We start from the raw sequence: 22198 nt of genomic DNA on the forward strand, positions 1-22198 counted from the left end.
AGAATGGCTATTACCCAAAAAACAAAAGATCAGTGTTGGCAAGGACGTGGAGAAATTGCAGCCTTTGTACACTGTTGGAGGAAATGTACAATGGTGCAGCTGCCTTGGAAAACAATGTGGAGGGTCCTCAAAAAATTAAAAACAGAGGCCGGGTGTGGTGACTCACACCTATAATCCCAACATTTTGGGAGGCCAAGACAGGTGGATCACCTGAGGCCAGGAGTTCGAGACCAGCCTGGCCAACATAGTGAAGCCCTGTCTCTACTAAAAATACAAAAATTAGCCGGGCGTGGTGGTGCACATCTGTCATCCTCACTACTCAGGAGGCTGAGGTAGCAGAATCGCAGGAACCTGTGAGGTGGAGGTTGCAGTGAGCTGAGATGGCGCCAGTGTACTCCAGCCTGGGTGACAGAATGAAACACCATCACAAATAAAATAAAAAATAGATAAAAATAGAATTACTGTAAGATCCAGCAATCCCACTTCTGGGTATATATCCAAAAAACTGAAATTAGGATCTCTGAGAGACATCTGCATTCCCATGTTCACTGCAGCATTTCTCACAATAACCAAGATTTCAAGACAACCTAAATGTCCATCAAGAGATAAATAAAGCAAATGTGGGAGGTACATACAATGAAATATTATTCAACCTTAAAAAATGAGATCCTGCCAGATGTAACAACATGGATGAACCTAGGGGAGGACATTATGCTATGTGAAACAAGTCAGACACAGAAAGACAAATAATATGTAATTCCACTTAGATCAGGTATCTAAAATAGTCAAACTCATAGCAGCAGTGAGTAAAATGGTGTTTGTCAGGGACTAGGGGAAGAGGGAAATGGAGAACTGCTGTATAGCTGGCATAAACTTCCAGTTATTCAAAATGAGTCAGAGCTAGAGATCTACTATACGTCGTGGTATACCTATACTTAACAATACCTGTTGTGCATTCAAAAACCTGTTAAGAGTGTAGGTAGATTTTATGTTGAGTGTTCTTACCACAGCAAAACAAAATAAAACAGAGACTAAATGGGCTCATTTCAGTGGTTCCATAATCATGCAACATCTAATGATCTCACACCAGGAAGCTGATGTACATAATATATCCTGTGATATTTCAAACAGTATTGATTCCTGTCCACATTTCTACTAACATGTGTGCCAATGTGTATGTGATCTAGTCTAATAAATCCTCTCCCACACACACACCAACCGTCCATCTGGTATCATGGTAAATTCTCCTGGCACAGGATTGTTAAACAGAGAGAATGGAATTGTTGTTTGAATAATCGTTTAAGAGAGCATTTGGAACAGATCCAGTTGCTGAAACATTCCCACTTGGGAGTTCAAATCGCAAGATCACATTCTACCTCCACCAATTTCAACAGTCAAATAACTGGGGAAATGGATGTTTCTAGTACAGAGGGAACTCAAAGGAGGCCTGGAACCACGTCCTCACTCTGTCCGGGAGTTGCTTAGTCTGCCATTGCCCTACGTCCCCAGACCAATCCTAATGCGGTGCTTGCTTTCTGTCCTCTCGATCCAGTCCTGAGGTTACAGGTTTCAACCTATATCATGGAGCTGTGATGTAGGACATTATTGTACTAACAGTTCATATGAGAAAGGTCAAAGCATTTCTAAAATAGATATTACAGAATACAAATCTTAATGAAATAGTCTTCACCGTGAGGGAGCCTGTACAACCTGGTGGGGAAGTAGAAAGTTGCAGAGCCAAGAAAACAAAACAAATGTAAGCCACTGTGCAAGGCACAGCGTGTCAGGGGCCTGAGCGAGGCTGAGCCACTAAAATAGATTTTTTTTTTCCTGCTATGTGAACTCTACTGGACTAAAAAAAATAACATTAGTAATAATAATAATTAAAATAAACTCATTCAATTTCCATCTCTGTCCTCACAACTGCCCTGGGGGTTGTTCCAGAAATGAATGACTTGAGGCATACAGAGGTTAGGTCCTAGGCAAGTGAGTGGGAAGCTGGGGCTGGAACACTGGCAGGCTGAGCACAGAACCCGATACACAAACACAGGTTATAGCTTCCCATAACTCCTCCCATGTTGCTAAAAATCACATAGGAATCTCCTCATGGCTTGAATCACCACCTAATTTAGCTCAAGAAATACTGGTTCATGGGAAGATCAGACAAACAAACTCAAGCTCAGATCCATGTTGCTTTCAAGGAATCAAAGCAATTATAGGAAATTATTTTTGATAAAATGAAATTTATACATGAAGTGACTTGATAGAAGAAGATACCATTCTTGTTGTAGAGATTCTAGCTGAATATTCCACCCACTACAGTAAGATGAAAAACAACGGCAGTAACCAATGTACAATTGCCAGAGATCTAAATAGCAAAGTAAAAACTAAATAACTAAGGTTTGCACAACAGGCTTCCTGTGTGTGATCAGAGATGTGAAGCCCTTCACTCACAGTCTCTCGGGACATGGGCAAATGTAGTATTGATTCTCCAGCATACTGAGGTCTGGACTACATAGGTTTGCACTGCAGGATGGCTATGCTGTCTGCTCCTAAGGATCTCTAAGAAGAAATTTCCTCTACCCACTGCCCCCTGCCTGGCTCCACTTCAAAGTATGGACTCAAGGACTCCAAGAATGAAAAGGAAGAGAGGGTTCTGAGCACACCAGAGATGCCTAAGAGATTTGTCTATAGGACACACAACTGCCAGAATTATTCTTTTGATTCAAAGAGTCTGTCTCTCCATTAGATTTAGTGTTCCTTCCCCATAGAATTATTTTGCAAAATACAAAACAGAACCATCTTAGTTAAGTCTGATGAAAAGAGTTTGTGTTTACTTCATTAGGTTTTATGGGGTCTAAGCCAAACTCTGAGGTTACTTTCCTCTTAGCTGAACATTACTTAGCAACAAAAAAACATCTGCTGTCTGTACCTTTGTAGGTCAAGGTCTGGAGTCTTTAAGGCTGAATCGAATATGCATTGAGGAAAAGGAGTAAAGGAGAAATAATTAGCTATTTCTCAATGCTGGGGTAAATTATGTAGGTGAAGGTGAATAAAATGATCATTTCAGCATGGGCTTGACTTAGAAACCTTATTATAGTTTATTATACACATTAGTCTTAGAGGTAACATTTACATTCTCTGGTTTATTTTATTTTATTTTGAGACAGAATCTCACTCTGTCACCCAGGCTGCAGTGCAGTGGCATGATCTCAGCTCACTGCAAACTCCATCTCCTGGGTTCAAGCAATTCTTCTGCCTCAGTCTCCTAAGTAGCTGGGATTACAGGTACATGCCACCGTGTAAGGCTAATTTTTTCTTTTTAGTAGGAATAAGTTTTTACCATGTTGACCAGGCTGGTCTCAAACGCCTGACCACAAGTGATCTACCCAACTCAACCTCCTAAAGTGCTGGGATTACAGGTGTGAGTCACTGTGCCTGGCTGATTTATTTTCATATTTAATTTTAATGAGAAAATATATTTTAAATAAAACACACTGTCCATTTGTAATTATCCACCATGAACCCAACAGGGTTAAAAAGGAGTAAATTCGCAGTGGAGAGTATCCTAAATGAGACAGGAATTGGCCTCTAACTGGCTTCCTGGTAACTATGCAGCTCAGCATTCACACCCCTAGCACTTCTAACCCTCCCTGCTGGGTTACGCCTTGTCATACATTTAGGAATTTCCCAGGCAGGGGAAGCATCACTCAACCCTGACTCACCCACTGCGTAGTGCAAAGTGACATGGGCCACCCTGAATGACTCCACAACACTCCGCAGAATCTTGGCTTTTAAAAAGAAAATGGGGACAGAGTTATTTCAACATATTAAAGTTATGTATACATGGTATTGGCTTGACCACCAAATCAACTAAAATGAGAGCAACCAACAGATCATGTTAATAGAGTGTCTCTGAGATGAGTGGTGACCCTTTGTACTTGTGCACTAGGACAGCATCCAAATGTCTGGAGGAATCTGCACATCCTACCCATGGCAACAAGGATAGGGTCTGGAGCCCAGGGAGACAAGGGTGGGTGGAGGGACCCTGACATTCCCATGACATCTGCCCCGTTCCAGTTTATAGCATGGACCCGAGTCTAGTGCGCTCGCCCACAGGATTCCTCTCAGCCCCCAGAGGAGGACTCCTCCTACTGGGACTATGGGAAAGAACAGTTCAGTGACCTTTCCCAGACTCTCAGCATCAGCTTGGCTGGGAAAGCTGGGTCGGCAAAGGAAGAGTCTCCTGAGGCTGGAGAAATTCAAGCAGAGACACCCTAGGAGGAGCCAGGCAGCTGATAAGAGCAGAAACATTATCGGAAGACTCAGCTACAAATCTGGAAACTATATATTTTCAGTTTTATATACATGTTTATTCATCTATCCATTCATCCATCCATTATCCACCCTTTCACATACCCAATCCAATGAAGGTTCACTGAATATCTGCTACAAGCAAGTTTTTTGATGTAAGAACTCAGACAGTTTTATCTACTAGAAATATGTTAATATTCTATGACTTTAAAAATGTTGTATCCAACTTCAGAATGAGCCTTCCTCCCAATTTCCCATCTCTGGTTGTCAGTTTCACCAGCTCCTTTCTGTCCCTCAAGACCCAGCTTAAGGGCAGCCTACTTGCTGTAGCTGCCACAATTTCTCCTTGGCGAAATCCACCAAGGGGCTGGCTCCTTGGTGGATACAGCCACTGCACCTGGTTGTCATAAACTCAGTATCCAGCGACCATACTGGGTTAACACTGCTCCCAGGATGCATCTTCCCTAAACTCTTAAGTTTCTTTCTGACCTGGATCATAGCAGTGCATCTGTGTATACCCTGTAAACAGTGCACAGTCGGTTACTCAAAAATGTTTCCTGAGAAATGACATGAATGAAGAAAGATCAGTTAACCAACTTTTTGTTTCCTCATTATTAACAAACAATCCCTGATGGGTATTTCTAGTATATGCCAGGCCCCTGCTGGGAGCTGAGGTCACTGCCATGAGTGAGACCATGCCAGGAGTCCCTGTCCTCATGGAGCTTCACACAAAAGTCAAGGCAGCCTCCCCAGTCACAGATCGGCCCTTGGGATGGCCATAATGTGTGGGCCAAAGACTTTCCGTGGGTTCTGGACAGGAGAGCAGGAGGTGGGAAGCTCTGGTGGAAGTGTGTTAGGTGCTAGGGACCCTGAGCTGTGGCAGAAGGAAGTCAGAAACAGGGGCTTGAATATTATAGGGAAAGACGGAGGAGCGTTTTGAGCACTGTCAGAGCAAAAGCCCTGGGTGGGGGCTCTTTCGGCTCATTTTCATGACTCTATGCTTGCTTGGGAATTCAGTGGAATGAAAAGCCAGGCCTCAGGAAGAAGACCAAGACAAACAGCTCTGCTAGGCCCACAGGAGAGAAGAGCTTGCATCTTTGGAGGACTTAATTAATGAGGTAGAATCTTTGTGACAGAAGACATGGGGACCAAGAACTGGCTTGGCAGGCCCAGGGTCCAGGGGTTACACCTTTGATACCCGTGACCCTGGATGACCACGTGATGGTCCATGGAGGCCATATGGGGGAGGGCTGGGTCCATCAGTGGCCTGGGAAGGGATCAGCCTCCAGAAGGAGCTGATGGTCGCTCCAAAGACCCTGGATATTTCAGACCACATTAGAAAGGCTGGCTTTTCCATCAGACACAACAACTAGAGTCCATATCCTTTGAGTAGCTCATGGGAAAGTTTTAATTCCTTTTACAATCAGAAGAAAAAAACATGAACACAATCTAGCCTAGATGGTATTTGTCTTTCCCCAATGCATTAGGAAGTGGGGAACCCCTGCAGACAAATGTGCCCAGGGTCCAGGGAGGGCCCACTGTGACCCGGCCTACCAGATCTTTCTATACAGACAACTAAAGCTGCATCCTGTCTGAAAGGAGGGCTGAGAGAAGGGTCTTAATATTGCTTGGAATGATTTAGGATTTGGTTTCAGGTCTGCTGGAGAGAAGAGGTTTATTTTTCTTTCCTTTTTCCACTCTGGGCTAATCCAGCAGGTGATGACATCACACAAGACATTTTTTTATTTGTTTGTTTGTTGATTTACTTTTGAGACAAGGTCTCACTCTGTTCCCCAGGGTGCAGTGCAGTGGGCTGATCATGGCTCACTGCAGTCTTGATCTCCTGGACTCCAGAAATCCTCCCAACTCAGCCTCCAGAATAACTGGGACTACAGGTGTGCACTGTCATACTTGGCTAATTTTTGTATTTTTCATAGGGATGGGGTCTGGCTGTACTGCCCAGGCTTGAGCTCTTAGGCTCAAGTGATTCCCCCTCTTTGGCCTCACAAAGTGCTGGGATTACCAGCATGAGCAACCACGTGTAGCCAAGACATTTATTAAGAACACAGATCTCAAACATGAAGCCAGGGAGCTGTGTGAGGCCTGGTAAATAAGAAGACTCTCCAAGGCCCTTGAGTTTTCAGATGTTTTGTTGATTACACAATCCACTTACCTGGGCAGGGCAAAATGTTGCATTCCTGATATTCTAGAGATGGGCCGAGGCAAGGCATTCCCCCATACTTGGGTTCGGGGTTGTTGCAAACACGCTTCCGGTTCCGAATGCCCCTGCTGCAGTCACGGCTGCACTGTGACCACGACGTCCAGGCTGACCAAGCCCCGTTGACTGTGTGGGCAGAGTATCTGCCAGCACGCAGGAAATCCCCAGAAAGCCCTGCCAAGGAAACAGGTGAAGTGTGATTCTGTTACAAGTTTCAGAAGAATCACAGTCCATGCTGACTTTCATTCTGTATCGGCTGTCTGCCTTATGTCTAGAACTACCCTCTCACATTCTGTCGAGCTCCTTTTACACTTCAGTAGCCAAAAATCAGACAGCCTCTTATATCTCAAGCTTCTTTTCTGCAGTTACTATGAAATAAGGCCGAAATCAAGAACTCCATTTGTGAATGTGGTGAAGCCTTTACACCATAAATAATAGATTCTATATAGGTAGTTCATTTACTTTTTGAAGAAACTTCTTACAAAGTAAATACAACTTTCTCACTTCCCTTGGGAATTCTACAACAAACTGCCCTCAGACACAATGGGTAGAGCCTGCCCCGAAGGACCTCCATCTGGAGGAAGGGAAACATAATTCAGACATTTTCTAAACCTATTCTTTCAGCTGTTAACCTTTCAAAGGTGAATTAATGCTGGTGAAAGGGGCCAAGTCAACTGCTCCTGGATCACAGGCCAGAGAAACTCCTGTCTGCTCCGTAGAATTCATGCCCTAGAACTGAACACCGCGCTGAGTGACTGCCAAATGTTTCTGTGAAGTTTAGAGCACACTGTCTAACAAAAGGTGTTTCGCAAGGAGCCAAGAAAGGCAGCAGCAGCAGCAGGTGGGCTGTGGGGTGAGTGGGGAGTTGCTGTGGCAGGAATCACAGCCAACTGGCTTTGAGACATATTGTGGGTGATGTGTACAGTGAGCACTTTCACTTGTCAAGTCATGTAATTAGCCATAGTCAAAATTTATATGTGTTTTTATGAAAATGTCTTCCCACTCACAATACTAAAAAATATTCCATAATCTTCTCAAATGTAGGCAATGTGACACCAGCTTTAACAAATAACTCTAAAGGTATGCAGTGAAGTTCCGGGTAAGTGTGCTCAGAAGACAAAAGTGCCAACAACTCTCGGCGTTGTTAAGCAACTCTGTTGTTTACTTTGAAAATCTGTTTCTGAAAGGATGGCCGGATACTCTTCAGAGAAATTGAATTAGAAGTGTCTTTCTATGATAAACTAGTATTCTGTGGTGAATCAATAAAGAAAACCTATGCACAAATCAAACCTAATTTTATGTGGTCAGAGGAAAATGAGTCCCATTTTGTGTTTTCAAGATATCAATACCAAAATGTGAGACCATCATGAGAACTCAAAGCCATTAAGACAAAGGAGGATTAAACTCTGTGCACACGTATGTTTATGGCGGCACTATTCACAATACCAAAGACTTGACACCAACCCAAATGTCCATCAATGATAGACGGGATAGAGAAAATGTGGTACATATACACCATGGAATACTATGCAGTCATAAAAAAGGATGAGTTTGGCCAGGCATGGTGGCTCATGCCTGTAATCCCAGCACTTTGGGAGGCCAAGGCAGGCAGATCACAAGATCAGGAGATCGAGACCACGGTGAAACCCTGTCTCTACTGAAAATACAAAAAATTAGCCGGGCATGGCAGTGGGCACTTGTAGTCCCAGCTACTCGGGAGGCTGAGGCAGGGGAATGGCGTGAACCCAGGAGGTAGAGCTTGCAGTGAGCTGAGATCGTGCCACTGCACTCCAGCCTTGCCGACAGAGTGAGACTCCATCTCAAAAAAAAAAAAAAAAAAAAAAAAAGGATGACTTCATATCGTTTGCAGGGACATGGTTAATCTGGAAACCATTATTCTCAGCAAACTAACAAAGGAACAGAAAACCAAACACTGCATGTTCTCACTCGTAAGTAGAAATTGAACAATGAGAATACATGGACACATGGAGGGGAACATCACACACGAGGGCCTGTTGAGGGGTGGGGAGCTAGGGGAGGGATAGCATTAGGAGAAAAACCTAATATAGATGACGGGTTGATGGGTGCAGCAAACCATCATGGCACGTGTATACCTGTGTAACAAACCTGCACACTCTGCACATGTATACCAGAACTTAAAGTATAATAAACAAAATGTATTGAAGTCAGATACAAAATAATATATTAACATTAATTGTATATTTTATATAAATCTAGCCATATATTTAAGTAATCCAATGTTGAACTTTTTTTAAAGGGAGTGGTAAAAATCAGCTTAATTTCTCAAACTTCAAGTGTTTAATACTTATCAAAAGTGCTTTTAAATTCCAAGTTTTCGTATGTTAAATTTCACACCTCAAATTAAAATAAAACTGTTGTTTAAATGGAAAAAAAGACAAGTCCATGATCAACTTTTGAAAGAAATACAGACTATCTTTTATAAATGTGTATTCAAATTTTCCTTAGTTAATATTATGAACATTAAAACAAATATTAGCTCTGGTTGTATATGTATCTGAAAAAGGGGGGAATAAAATGTGTAAGTTCAGAAAGGAGACTGAAGTTGATGTACAGAGAAATACCATCATTCATTTTCTACTTTTTCTTTAATATCGTAAGAAATACAGTTCACAGCTCATTTTGAAATAAGAGAATAAGTGAATAAATTAGAGATAGTGTTGCCAGATTGAGCAAATAAAATACAGGAAACTCAGTTAAATGTGACTTTCAAAAAAATAAATAATATTTTTTGATAAGTATTTCCCAAATATTAGATGGGACACATCTATATACTTAAATAATTGGGCTGGGTGCACTGTCTAACACCTGTAATCCCAGCACTTTGGGAGACCAAGGCAGGCAGATCACTTGAGCCTAGGAGCTCAAGACTAGCCTGGGCAACATGGAGAAAATCTGTCTCTACAAAAAATAAAAAATTAGCTGGGTGTGGTGATGCACACCTGTAGTTCCAGTTACTCAGGAGGCTGAGATAGGAGGATTGATTGAACCCTGAGATTGAACCATGATTACACCACTGTACTCCAGCCTGGGCAACAGAGGGAGACCCCATCTCAACAAACAAACAAACAAAAACCAAAAAATTGCATGGGTCTTAGTCATTTAAAAAGTTATGTGGGATATACTTATCCTGAAAAGATTCATGGGATATACTTGTACTAGAAAAAACTTCTGAAAGATAGCTGAAACCTTCATTTAAATTTTGTGCTTTATCTCACCACCCTAGGTGGAGTTCACAAGATCATCCTTTATAAAATGTACATCTTTAAGTCCTCAGTTATCTTTCTCTTGGTATTTCATCATATACCATCTCTTCTAAATACAGCAAGAGTTTACAAAATTAAAAAGAATGACTATTATTTTGTTACTTATTTTTCCAGGGGGGTGGTATTTGTTTAAGTTGTATGTTTATTCACATAAAACACTGTATGAAAGCAGACTCTTTTTATTTGCTTCAAGAAACAAGGAGCTTGTGTGATCACTGAACTACAGTGAGCAGCGGTGTGAGGACAGGACAGAGTTAATGTCAGTGAGAACAACAGGATGAGGAAGCAGGCTTGTAAAGCAAGTGGCTTCTGCTGCACCTGCTGGGCCTCCAGGCATCCAGGCTGTTCACTGGCTCCCAGGAGAAGTCATGGTGATCTGTGACAAGAGAGCAGCTGGTGGCCGTCACGCAGAACCACGCTGTCTCAGAGCCTTCCTTGTGGCAACATCAAGTAGATCCACCAAACCTCCATGAATTTATCCCACGATAAATTCTGTCCAATATGGCAACACATCAGCTTGGTGGCACTTGTCTAGGCTAGTCACTCTGGGTATAAGACCCCTCCTCTATAAATGGTGCCTGTCCTTTCATGTTGGGAGAATAAGGTAGAATCACCAGTGCGAAGATGCTAAGGCATATCTAAAAATGGCCTCAAGATATAACAATCACTGTTCTCATCAAACTGTGTATCAAGGACCCATCTATGAGTATCCATTTCCTTTTCTCTTGGTATCTTTTCTTTTGGAAGAGATTTTGCCCAATTAGAGGAGACTGAAAAACAGAAATGAAGAACAAAGCAAAGCATCAAGCTCTTAAGGACCACCAGGCTCAATTCCTTTTTCTGCAGGTGAGACAGCTGAGCTCTAGGGAGAGAAAGTGAATTGCCCCAGGTAAATGGACCACTTGGTGTCAGGGCCAGGCAGAGGCCAGATCTGGTTTCTGCCTCAGGACTTTCTCCATGCTATTACTATGGCATTCAAGGGATTTACTCAATTATGAGGAGCAAAGTGATTTCAAAGACTAGTCTAGTATCCTCACACACTGTGCTTTTTAAAAACAGAAAATTCCTTTTATAGGTACAAAGAGAAATGCACTTCCATTGCCTTTGCGCACTTTCGGGATAAAGAAAACTTTTTTTCAGCTTACGTTTTAGTGCCAGAAGACGTATGAAAGATCACTGATGCTTCCCCAGTACATTTTCTGATACTAAATAAATCTCACACAAATGATTCTGGGTCTATAATAAATATAATGCTACTGGGGGGCTGATTTCATAGTATCACTTCAATATCTAACTTCTTACAGTAAGGCTCTTTTCTTTCAATTTGTCCTACAGTCAGTTGTGCTGTACAGGGATCATTGTTTTCAAGGCTGCTAAGCCATAAATAACCAAAAAGAGGCCGGGTGCGGTGGCTCACACCTGTAATCCCAGCACTTTGGGAGGCCGAGGAGGCCGGATCACGAGGTCAGGAGATTGAGACCATCCAGGCTAACACGGTGAAACCCCATCTCTACTAAAAATACAAAAAAAGAAAAGAAAAAAAATTAGCCAGGCGTGGTGGTGGGTGCCTGTGGTCCCAGCTATTCGGGAGGCTGAGGCAAGAGAATGGCGTGAACCCGGGAGGCGGAGCTTGCAGTGAGCAGAGATCGAGCCACTGCACTCCAGCCTGGGCGACAGAGCGAGACTCCATCTCAAAAAAAAAAAAAAAAAAAAAAAGGTCCTACTGCTGTTTATGACCTTAGAGATAAGATCAAAGGCCCTTCCATGGAAGTGGGTCAGTCCCCACGGAATCACTACTCACCGTCTGTGGAGCAGCCACTGGTACCGTCGCTAGAACAGTACCGCATTTCGATTCTCTGTCTTCCCACCTCCAGCAAATTCGGATCGGGCAGGCGGGCTTTGCACGTGTATCGGAACCGCTGCTCGTAGTGGCCGCCGTTGTCAGAGATGTTGACAGGCGTCCAGGGTGTCCAGGGTGTGGTCTTCTTCAGCTCAGGACACGGGTTGGTGTTGCAAGGCTGGTACTCCTGGGGAGAACGTGCAGGCGAGCATTACCATACAGGGTGAACAGAGCAACCTCACGAAGGGCTCCTTTCCTTTAGGGAAAGATAGGCGTCTCTAAAACACCAGCTCCTAAGACACAGCTACTCTACCAAACTAGAAACACACTTAAGTTAAATTAGGCATTCAACAGAATGCTCGGTGTTCAAGACATCTCCAAAAGGAATCCGCAGTCTCTCCTGTGTAAACAATGGGAATGAGACAACCAACTTAATTGCTTGTGGGAAAAAACCCCAGTGATCCCATAAAAATCATCTTCCTTTCACTTAATGACTAGCTGAAAGTACCCATTATTCTGATGTTAAGTTTAGCATTTTCTTGAAAAGATTGATCTGTAAACCTCATAATATTCAGTTTGAGATTAACGGATGTTTTAAGACCTGGGATCACAGATGTGAGGTGTTAGAGTGGTAGGGGGGCCACAAGATAAAATGATGCAAGAGACTTTTTTACGTATAAGAAGGTTTCCTATCATCTCACAGCTAACACCTTCAAAGCCCTTCTCAGCGTCTCCTGAGAGTACACTGAAATGTAAGTTCTGTTCCCTCCCTCCCAGGTACCTCCCTTGGATTCACAGGTAGGAGGGTCCTGGGTAGATAAGCACACAGTGGCTTTGGAGGTCTGGCAGGTGGAGATGATGCAAATCTGCCTGGAGCACCTACTGATTTATTTGACAAGCATTCTACATACAATTGCTGCAAACACAGAGCCCAGTAGGAGGGATACAGGAGTTGACCTTGGATGCAGTGTGACATAATTTCTCCATTTTACAGCAATGGGTTTCACTGGAGGGGAAACCTTACGCATAATACACCTAGTGATGGACGCTGGATCAAAGATTTTTAACAATATTTTATTAATAAAATAAGAATAAATCACTCATTAAGCTTTATCATAAAATAAGAAAATTGCTCTATCATTTCTCCACTTCTTTCAGTTGCATATTTTGATACTTATCACCATACCGCTAAACTTGACTTTGGGTTCTTTTGGTAAACCTTTGAATCTACAAATTCCTTTGGTTTCAGAATTATTATTATTATCATTATTATTATTATTATTTTGAGACGGAGTCTCGCTCTGTCGCCCAGGCTGGAGCACAGTGGCGCGATCTTGGCTCACTGCAAGCTCTGCATCCCCAGTTCACGCCATTCTCCTGCCTCAGCCTCCCGAGTAGCTGGGCCTACAGGCGCCCGCCACCACGCCTGGCTAATTTATTGTAGTAGATATGGGGTTTCACCATGTTAGCCAGGATGGTCTAAATCTCCTGACCTCGTGATCTGCCTGCCTTGGACACCCCAAGGTGCAGGGATTACAGGCGTGAGCAGAAATATTCTTGATTACTTCATTTCATGCTCCCCCTCCCTTTTCTTGCTGCATCTCTTATCTTTTGGATGTAAACTCATTTATCCATTTTTACATTTCTCATCTTTTATCTCATAGTTTCCATATCTTCATCTTTTGCTCTAGTTTCTGGAAGATTTCCTCAACCTTATCTTCCAAAATGATGATTGAAATATTCATCTTATCTACTACATTTTAAATTTCCAAAAGCCTTTTTGTGTCTATTTTTTGGTTCTTGATTATTCCCTTTCATTGTATCCTATTCTTATTTTTTTGGTCACACTACTTTCTCCAATTTGAGTACATTGATGATTTGAATACACTGAGTACATGAATTATTTCAAGGTTGTAGTCTCTCTCTATAGCTTCTGTATCTTCAAATTGCTGAATTCCCTTTGCTTTTTTTGGATCGCTATCTTTCTTGTTAGATTGTTTCTTCTGTGATCTGAACATTCTTTGTTTTCTGCTTTGAATTAGAGTGGAGGGCTAAAAAGTTTAACTGGAAGGTCTAAGGACAGAGAAGTCTATAGACCTGGTCAGATCTGGTTAAGCATCTTTAACCAGAATTTAAGAATCTTTGTCAGAATCTTAAACCTTTCCTGCTGGACTCTTCAGAGACCGCTGAGAAGACTGCTCCAGTGTCTTATCTGTCTGGATGCTGGAGACTGAGCCATGGAGGATCTGGGAGCCAAGTGGAGGAAGAGGGCTGAACTCTCAGTGTCCAGTAGACAGTCATTTATCTGACTCTGCCTTTCTCAGTTCTGAAGCACCCAGTTAACTGAGCTCAGTGCTCAGAGGTCCAGAGATGCTCTGTTTTCCTCTCCAGAAAATAAGCTTCCTAGCATCTGTCAGACATAGCAGGTCTAGTCTCCTTGGTGGAGTGGGAGAGAGATATGGAGGTCTGACAACTTCTTAAACAGAAGTCAGCCAATGTTACTTTGCCACTAACAAAGAAAACGGGCTGCTGATTCCTGAGCTCTCTGAGGGGCCTCTGGTGTGCATTGAGATGATTCTTTTCATGTATGTGCTGGAGGTCCCCGAGATCCCTCCAGTTTCTATGATTAGATAGCAGGATCCATAGGACTCTGTATGCAGCAGTGTTCTCAGCTATAATTTATTACAGTAAGAGAATACAAAGCAAAATCAGGAAAGAGAAAACGCACACGGGGTAGAAGTCCAGACAAAGCCAGGTGGCACAACCAAGAGACCTCTCTCAGCAGAATCACAAAGGATGTACTCAGGTCCCCCAGCAGCTAGTTCTGATGATGTACAGGGAAGATGGTCTACCAGGGAAGCTCACTGGAGACTTGGTGCTCAGGGTTTTCACTGGGGTCTGGTTGCAGAAGCATCCTTGCTTTGCATTTACCAAAAGTCCAGATTCCCCCAAGGAAGCTTTCAGTATACACCACATTGTTTGTACAGACAATTTAAGCACAGAGAGCCACTCTTGCCATCTGGGAATGGTAGAAACCTTCCTGAAATCCAGATTCCCAGATGCCAGTCAACAGCTAGCCTTGCAAGCAGGCCATTCTAAGAATCATAGGACTGGTCAGCATTGTCTTCCACATAATTCTCCTCTGCTAGACTTGAATTCATGCTTCTTCAATGTATTTCTAGATTCTACTTTTTAAAAACAACATGGTTCTTTCTCTTTTATTCTGACTTTGTGCATTTATGCCTTGAAAAATCAATCCCTCTAATACTGTATTAGTATGTTTCCAGTAGGATAGAAAGCAACTTGTGTGTCCACGCCACCAACTTTACCTGGGAACCTAATACGATCTTTATTTTGTACTGTTTTCAATACTCTAACTAGCTTTTTTTTTTTTTTTTTTTTTTTTTTACTTACAATGCATTTATTTTTTATTTTTTTTATGGTGGATAACACTCGGGATTTTTGTGACATCACAGGCTTTTAACAGAAAATATGTAAAGCGATCATCGCTGTTTCTTTGATTTAATACTCTCCAGGCATTCCTCCCAGCCTACACCATCTCTACATCAACAAATACTAGAAAGATAGATGACTTCATTTTCTTGTGTTTATAGCATCTTTTATTATGGCATCTTTTGAATGCTGCCTCTTAAATGAAAAAGCCCCAATGAATGCCAGAAACCCAATCATGTAAAAAGCCAGGCACAACACGTGTGTGATCTCTTTCACTTGGAATGAAAACCACACGACAGGAAAGCAATAAACCCTTGTCTTGGACCCTCTGTGCCTCTGGTATGGGGTTGCTCTCACCTCTGGATTGAAAATGCCATATGCCACGGCCCTTCCCTCCCTCACTCTGAGCCAGCCTGGCCAGGTAAGCATCCCAGAGCTCCTTGCTGAAATGGGCTCAAAACACATGCATCTTGGCCATGTGTGGTAGCTCACGTCTGTAATCCCAGCACTTTGGGAAACCAAAGTGGGTGTATCATCTGAGGTCAGGAGTTCGAGACCAGCCTGGCCACCATGGTGAAACCCTGTCTCTACTAAAAACACAAAATTAAGCTGGGCGTGGTGGCAGGTGCCTGTAGTCCCAGCTACTCGGGAGGCTGAGGCATGAGAATTACTTGAACCTGGGAGGCGGAGGTTGCAGTGAGCCGACATTGTGCCACCGCACTCCAGCCTGGGCAACAGAGTGAGACTCCATCTCAAACAAACAAACAAACATCATGTGCTGTTTATGGACCTCTGTTTGAAGAGTGCTGGTCTTGGGTCTTCACAAATGCAGCATTACCTATAAATTAGTAAAATATTACATCTTCATAAACATATTTAAAGGATTCCACCAATAATTCTTGGGTTTCCCACACTGTAAGCTTCGTTCTTTCTATGGAGATGAAGTCTAATTTTTGAAATGAATGAGGCACAAATGTGTTTGAAAGCTGGCTCAAGTGTCTGCATTGGCATCTGTGTGTTGTTCCCAGAGGCGGGTACAGCTTATGGCTAAGAAAGATCAGTTTAGTCTCTTTAGATCTAAGCCTCCAACAACAGTCTATTCGTATGTTCTTATTTTCTCATGGTTCAAAGCTTAACGTGAAACTCAGAATTTCTCCTTTCAAGTGCTTTTTGAGATTTAATTATGATACATTCACTTGAAGTATCAAATTATGAAATGGTGAGAAATAGTATGGCCAATTTGTTTTATCTTAATGAGCAAAATCATGAAGTGATTTAATTCTATTGTGATCACTTATATGGCTTAACTGAATATGTATGTTACAATTTACTAGAGAACCGCTGCTGCAACTATCCAAATGTAGATGGAACTTTAACAACACTGCACTTAATACTAAAGAGATAAATGATTTTAAAAAGGATTTCAGGAAGCTAACTATTATGATTTGGCACATAAAGTTATTAATATTCTGGTGGAAAACATGAGATAAGAATGTTTACTAAAGCAATTGTAAATAATTCCTCCAAATATGTTCCCTATGTATTATGTATTCCAGTCAACAGTGACAAAAGCACTCATTTAAACATTTAATCCTGCAACGTGGGAGACACGCTGCTGGTTCTCCCTTACTTCTATGCCAAGTTCTACAGTCATGGCTTCCTGTGTTCCTTCTGTTCTCTCCATCTTAATGGCCTCTTCTAATTCAGGCCTCCATCACCATAGACCTGATTTACAGAATGCAAGCTTGTAGTTCCCTAAAGCTTAAGTGCCTATTTATAATTCTGCATCCACTAATAGACTGCAAATTTGTCAAAAGCAAGAACTTTGTCATGTTTATTTTATATTAGCAATCTTGAGCATAGTAACACTTTTTGGTAAGTGGATAAATCATATTGATTAAGTAACAGATAAGCCTATTGAGATGAAATTTGCATACATTTGGGGAACAGATTTAGATAGTTAAGTGGAACCTCCTGTTTTGCTGTTTATTCTTCCTTTGAGAAAATTAACATATCTTGTATTTCATACACTGAAAGTAACGTAGAGACATGGAGACAATCCAAGCAGAATTTTGATACCACATGCTCAGAGTGAAGCACAAAAATTACCCTTAAAGTCATCTCATCCATAGCTGAATATGTAAACTAAATTTATTCTCATATGGAATACTTATGGTTTCCATATGCATTTATCAAGTTCTCTTTCAGTAACTAAGCTTAGCCTGCTGAGACTGAAAGCAATTCACATAAGATAAATAACAAAGTAATTGAATTGTGCTTACAAAGAGCCACAATACTCAAGCATCTACATGTAAGTAGAACCATGCTCCCAGGAGCCTGTGGCAAACAGAACAAAGACTGACTGGAAGTTCTGGAAGTTAGTTTAGTTGTACCCAGTAAGGAAGGTATATAAAGGAAGGTGGTGGATTCAAAATTATATGGTCACAGAGTGTCTTCTGCTTCCCACCAATATGGAGTAACAGAAACTGGATTAACCCTTTTACCCAAATAACACAAATTTATATTAAATAATGGTTCTTAAGGTACTGGACTTCAGGCAATGAAGGTCAGTGATCCCTGAGTAATAGGAGACATATTAGGGGAGACCCATGGTTGCCACAGCCTATAGCCTTGAGAAGGTTCCCAGGCCACGGCATGGGGAGCAGAAACCTAGGCACAGGCTAGAGACTGAGGAGACAGTTTGGAAACTGGAGAATGCCAAAGTGGCTGAAATTATTGGAAAGGAGAAAGTTGCACAAAGTGATCATGTCAGTGACGTGAAAAATCACCTATCAAGATTTCAACTGAGTACAAATCAGGTAACAGAGGTTTTGACTTAAAAAATCAGTGTGTTCATGTGAAGAAACTACACAGGAGTAGGGAAAGATCTGCCTGAAATCGTCAGCGGGAACAGTGTGTGTTACCCACACAGGACCAGGAACAGTGCTCGCTTCAAAGAGCAAAAGTAAAAGACCTCATATCATTGGTTGGTACCACAGCAGGACCAGGAACAGTCGCTTGCTCAAAGAGCAAACGTAAAAGCTCATTTCATGGTTGGATACAAAAGGGGCTCTTGCTTCCACAGTGGGGAAAAATTACTGCAGACTAAGCGTGGCTTTGATCCCAAGTAACTAAGACTAAAAGCAAGCACCAAAACCATCAAACTGGTTTTACATAATTTAATTATGTCCCCAAAGAGAACCCTAGCATATTTTTAGGACAACAAACGTGTCTACCAGTTTAAATTCACAATGTCTTGCATCCAATCTAAAATTACCAGGTATGGAAAGAAGCCAAAAACACAACCTGGAATGAAGAGAAAAATCAGTCAATTGAAACTGATGCAGATATGACACAGATGACAGAATGTGTAGTCAACAGCATCAAAACAGTAATTATAACTGCATCCCATATGTTCAAGGAAGACCTCAAAGATATAAGAAAGAAATAACTTGCAACATACCAGCTGTAACATACAAAACATTTGCAGACAATTGCAAATGAGACAGTATCTCCAAAGTCGTTCTGTGAAGCCAACTTTGATATCAAAACCAGACAAAGACAGAAGGAAAGAAACCTACAGGTGAGCATTCCTCATGAATGTAGATGTTAACATTCTTAAAAAGATTTTAATAAATCAAACCAAAAAATATACCAAAAGGTTAATACCTCATGGTCAAATGGCTAGTATGTCATCAATGAAAGACTGGGTTATCATCTGAAATTCAATTAATGTAATTCATCATATGAACTGTGTAGAAGTAAACTTGTATAATAATCTGAATAGATGCAAAATTGTTGGATAAAATCAAAATTAATTCCTTATTACAACTCTCAACTTGGAACACAAATACATTTCCTAAATTTCATGAAGGACAGCTATTAAAAACCTACAGACTGCATCACACTTAATGGTTAAAGCCTGTGTCCTTTCCTCCTAACATAAGAAACAAGGCAAGGATGTCTGGCCCTATCACTTCTATTCAAGATTAAACTGGAAGTTCTAGCCAGTACAATCAGGAAAGAAAAAGAAACAAAAGTCATCCATATTAAAAGTAAGAAGTAATTATATTTTTATTCATGAACAATATGATTGTCTATGTAGAAGATGTTATGGAGTCTACAAAAAAAAAAGCTACTAGAAGTAATAAATTAATTTATTAAGGCTGCAGAACACAAGATCAATGTAAATATAAAATATTATTTCATTCCTATGCACCAGCAACAAGCTACCAGAATTAAAATTTTAAAAGAACACTACTTAAGTAGCATCAAAACATAACATACTTAAGATTAAATCTCAAATAAATAGGTGCATGACTTTTATAATGAAAGGAAATGGAATCACTACAATCCTAATTATACTTCCAGGAGGCATTTTTGGTAGAAATTAACAAGCTAATTCTAAATTTCATATGGAATACAAAGTATCTAGAATAGTCAAAATATTTTGGCAAGGAAGAATGAAGTAGGAAGACTTATACTTTCTAACTTCAGGATTCATTATAAAGGTACAATAATCAAGATGCTGCAGTGTAAGCATCAAGATAGAAAGACTGAGCAAAAGAACAGAATGGAAAGTCTAGGAAGAGACCCACCTGTTTATGGCTTATTGATTTGTTTTGTAAGCCATAAATGTGCAAAGGCAATTCAATGGAGAAAGCATAGTCTCTTCTGAAAATGATGTTGGAATAATTGAATATCCGTATGTGAAAACATGGAAAACATGAATTTTGATCAATAACTTGTTCCATCTATGATAATTGACATAAATGGATCATAGTTCAATATCCAAATCCAAAGAACTCCTAGAAGCAAACACATGAGAACACCTGTGGGGTCTTAGGTTAAGCAAAAATTTTCTAAATAAAATACCAAAAGCATCATCCATAAAATAAAAAACCAATTAAAGTGAATTAATCAAAATCAGAAGCTTCTGCCCTTTAAGGATCACTGTTAAGAAAACTAATGGTGAGCTATACAGTCTGAGAGAAAGTATTTGCAAATCATATATCTGATAAAAAGACTTGCATTCATTATGTATTTTAAAAGTTTAGAGTATAAAACTAATAGAAAAACTGCTGAAAGATATGTGTAGGCATTTCAACAAAGATATGTGATCACAAAACAAGCATACGTAAACTTAGAAAAAGGTAAATTGAAACCACAAGTAAACCACTACACATGTATTAGAATGACTAAAATTCAAACAACAACAACAGGAAAAAAAAAAAAAAGCCCCCAAACCCAAAATCCTGTGACAGTATCAGATGCTGATGAGGACACAATGTTTTATATTTACTCAGCCATCCCAAATAAACATCCAGTGCATGTATTTGGATGTGGCTCATAGAAGGGAAAAAGACTCGATATTCGGAATGCTACAAGACCATTTCAATATATGCTAGTTACTCTGAAGATAGGTTGATGATTTAGAGATTTTAGATATTCCTGGTTTCTTTCCACTACTCTTAATTGTCATAAAAACACAATAAAATACAATAGAAATGTTTTGAAAAAAATGTGAAACGAACATTATAGCCAAAAAGTTGAGTATTTCTATGTAGAAATTAATCCACAATCCCACTGTTCTATGCAGTAACTCCATTTCTGCAGGTTTGCTCTATCTCATACACTGCTGACAGCATTGTAAATGGCACAAAACTGTTTGACAACTGTTTGATACTTTCCTAAGAAGTCAAATGTATACATCGCACATAGCCTACTCATTCCATTCCTCTATACTTACCCAAGAGAAAATAAAACACATGCCCATACAAACACTTGTACATGAATGTTCACAAAAGCTTTATTTGTAATAGTCAAAAAATCTGAGACAACTCATACAGCCATCAGCAGATGGAAAGCTAAACGAAGAATCTTATGGAATATTACTCAGCAATTAAAAGAAATGAACTCTTGATATACAGAACAACAAAATATCTGAAAATAATCACACACATAAAAAAGTCAGCAAAAAGAAAAAAAAACGGAGTGACACTGTAGAATTCTATGCATATAATGTTAGGGAATATGAAAACTAATGCAGAGAGACAGAAAGCAATCGGTGGTTATCTGAGACTAGGGAGTACTGGGAGGGGTATCAGGGAGGTGTTGCAAAAGGAAATCAGGAAACTTGGGTTGATGGACATGTTCACTACCTTTATTGTGTTAATGGTTTTATGAATGTACAAATACCTTAAAATTGATCAAATTTTTATCATTGTAAACATGTAGTGCATTGTATGCCAACCACACCTCAATAAAAGTACAAAACTGTATGGTTTCAGAAAAACAAGCTTCTTTCTAATACATGGTGTCTTCTTTGCTCATTTAGAAATTATATCTTGAGGCCAGGCGTGGTGGCTCATGACTGTAATCCCAGCACTTTGGGAGGCTTAGGTGGGCGGATAATGAGGTCAAGAGATCAAGACCATCCTGGTCAATATGATGAAACCCTGTCTCTACTAAAACTACAAAAATTAGCCGGGCATGGTGGCAGGCGCCTGTAGTTTTAGCTACTCAGGAGCCTGAGGCAAGAGAATTGCTTGAACCTGGGAGGTGGAGGCTTCGGTGAGCCGAGACCACGCCACTGCACTCCAACCTGGTGATAGAGCGAGACTTCATTTCAAAAAAAAAAAAAGAAAGAAATTATCTTGAAATCATGTCATTTGCATTTGCAGCAACACAAATGGAGCTGAAGGTCACTATCTTTAGTGAAATAAGTCAGGCCCCAAAACACAAACATCACATGTTCTTACTTATATGCAGGAGCCAATAAAAAGTGGATCACATGGAGATAGAGAAATACAGTAAACAGAGTTTGAGAAAGGTAAGTGGAAGAGAGAGGAGGATGAAAGAGAAGCGGACTAAAAAGTAAAAACACGGGGGGCGGAGCAAGATGGCCTAATAGGAACAGCTCCAGTCTCCAACTCCCAGCGCGAGCGACACAGAAGACCGGTGATTTCTGCATTTTCAACTGAGGTACTGGGGTCATCTCACTAGGGAGTGCCGGACAATCGGTGCTGGTCAGCTGCTGCAGCCTGACCAGCGAGAGCTGAAGCAGGG

The 22198-nt window shown here is 40.9% G+C and overlaps 1 protein-coding gene across 1 annotated transcript in view; it reads right to left on the reverse strand.

Annotated features, from left to right (window-relative positions):
- Positions 1-22198, reverse strand: part of SEMA5A (semaphorin 5A) — a gene marked incomplete at its 3' end in the record, with an annotated part of 517268 nt that overhangs the window by 11903 nt on the left and 483167 nt on the right. The window contains exons 17-18 of the mRNA XM_017863400.1: positions 11639-11864; positions 6488-6706 (exon numbers count right to left, since the gene is read on the reverse strand). Of these exons, the coding sequence (XP_017718889.1) occupies positions 6488-6706; positions 11639-11864 (445 nt within the window). The remainder of the gene's footprint in view (positions 1-6487; positions 6707-11638; positions 11865-22198) is intronic.

This window comes from Rhinopithecus bieti, unplaced genomic scaffold, assembly GCF_001698545.2.
Source record: "Rhinopithecus bieti isolate Rb0 unplaced genomic scaffold, ASM169854v2 scaffold_70290, whole genome shotgun sequence".
Taxonomy (NCBI): domain Eukaryota; kingdom Metazoa; phylum Chordata; class Mammalia; order Primates; family Cercopithecidae; genus Rhinopithecus; species Rhinopithecus bieti.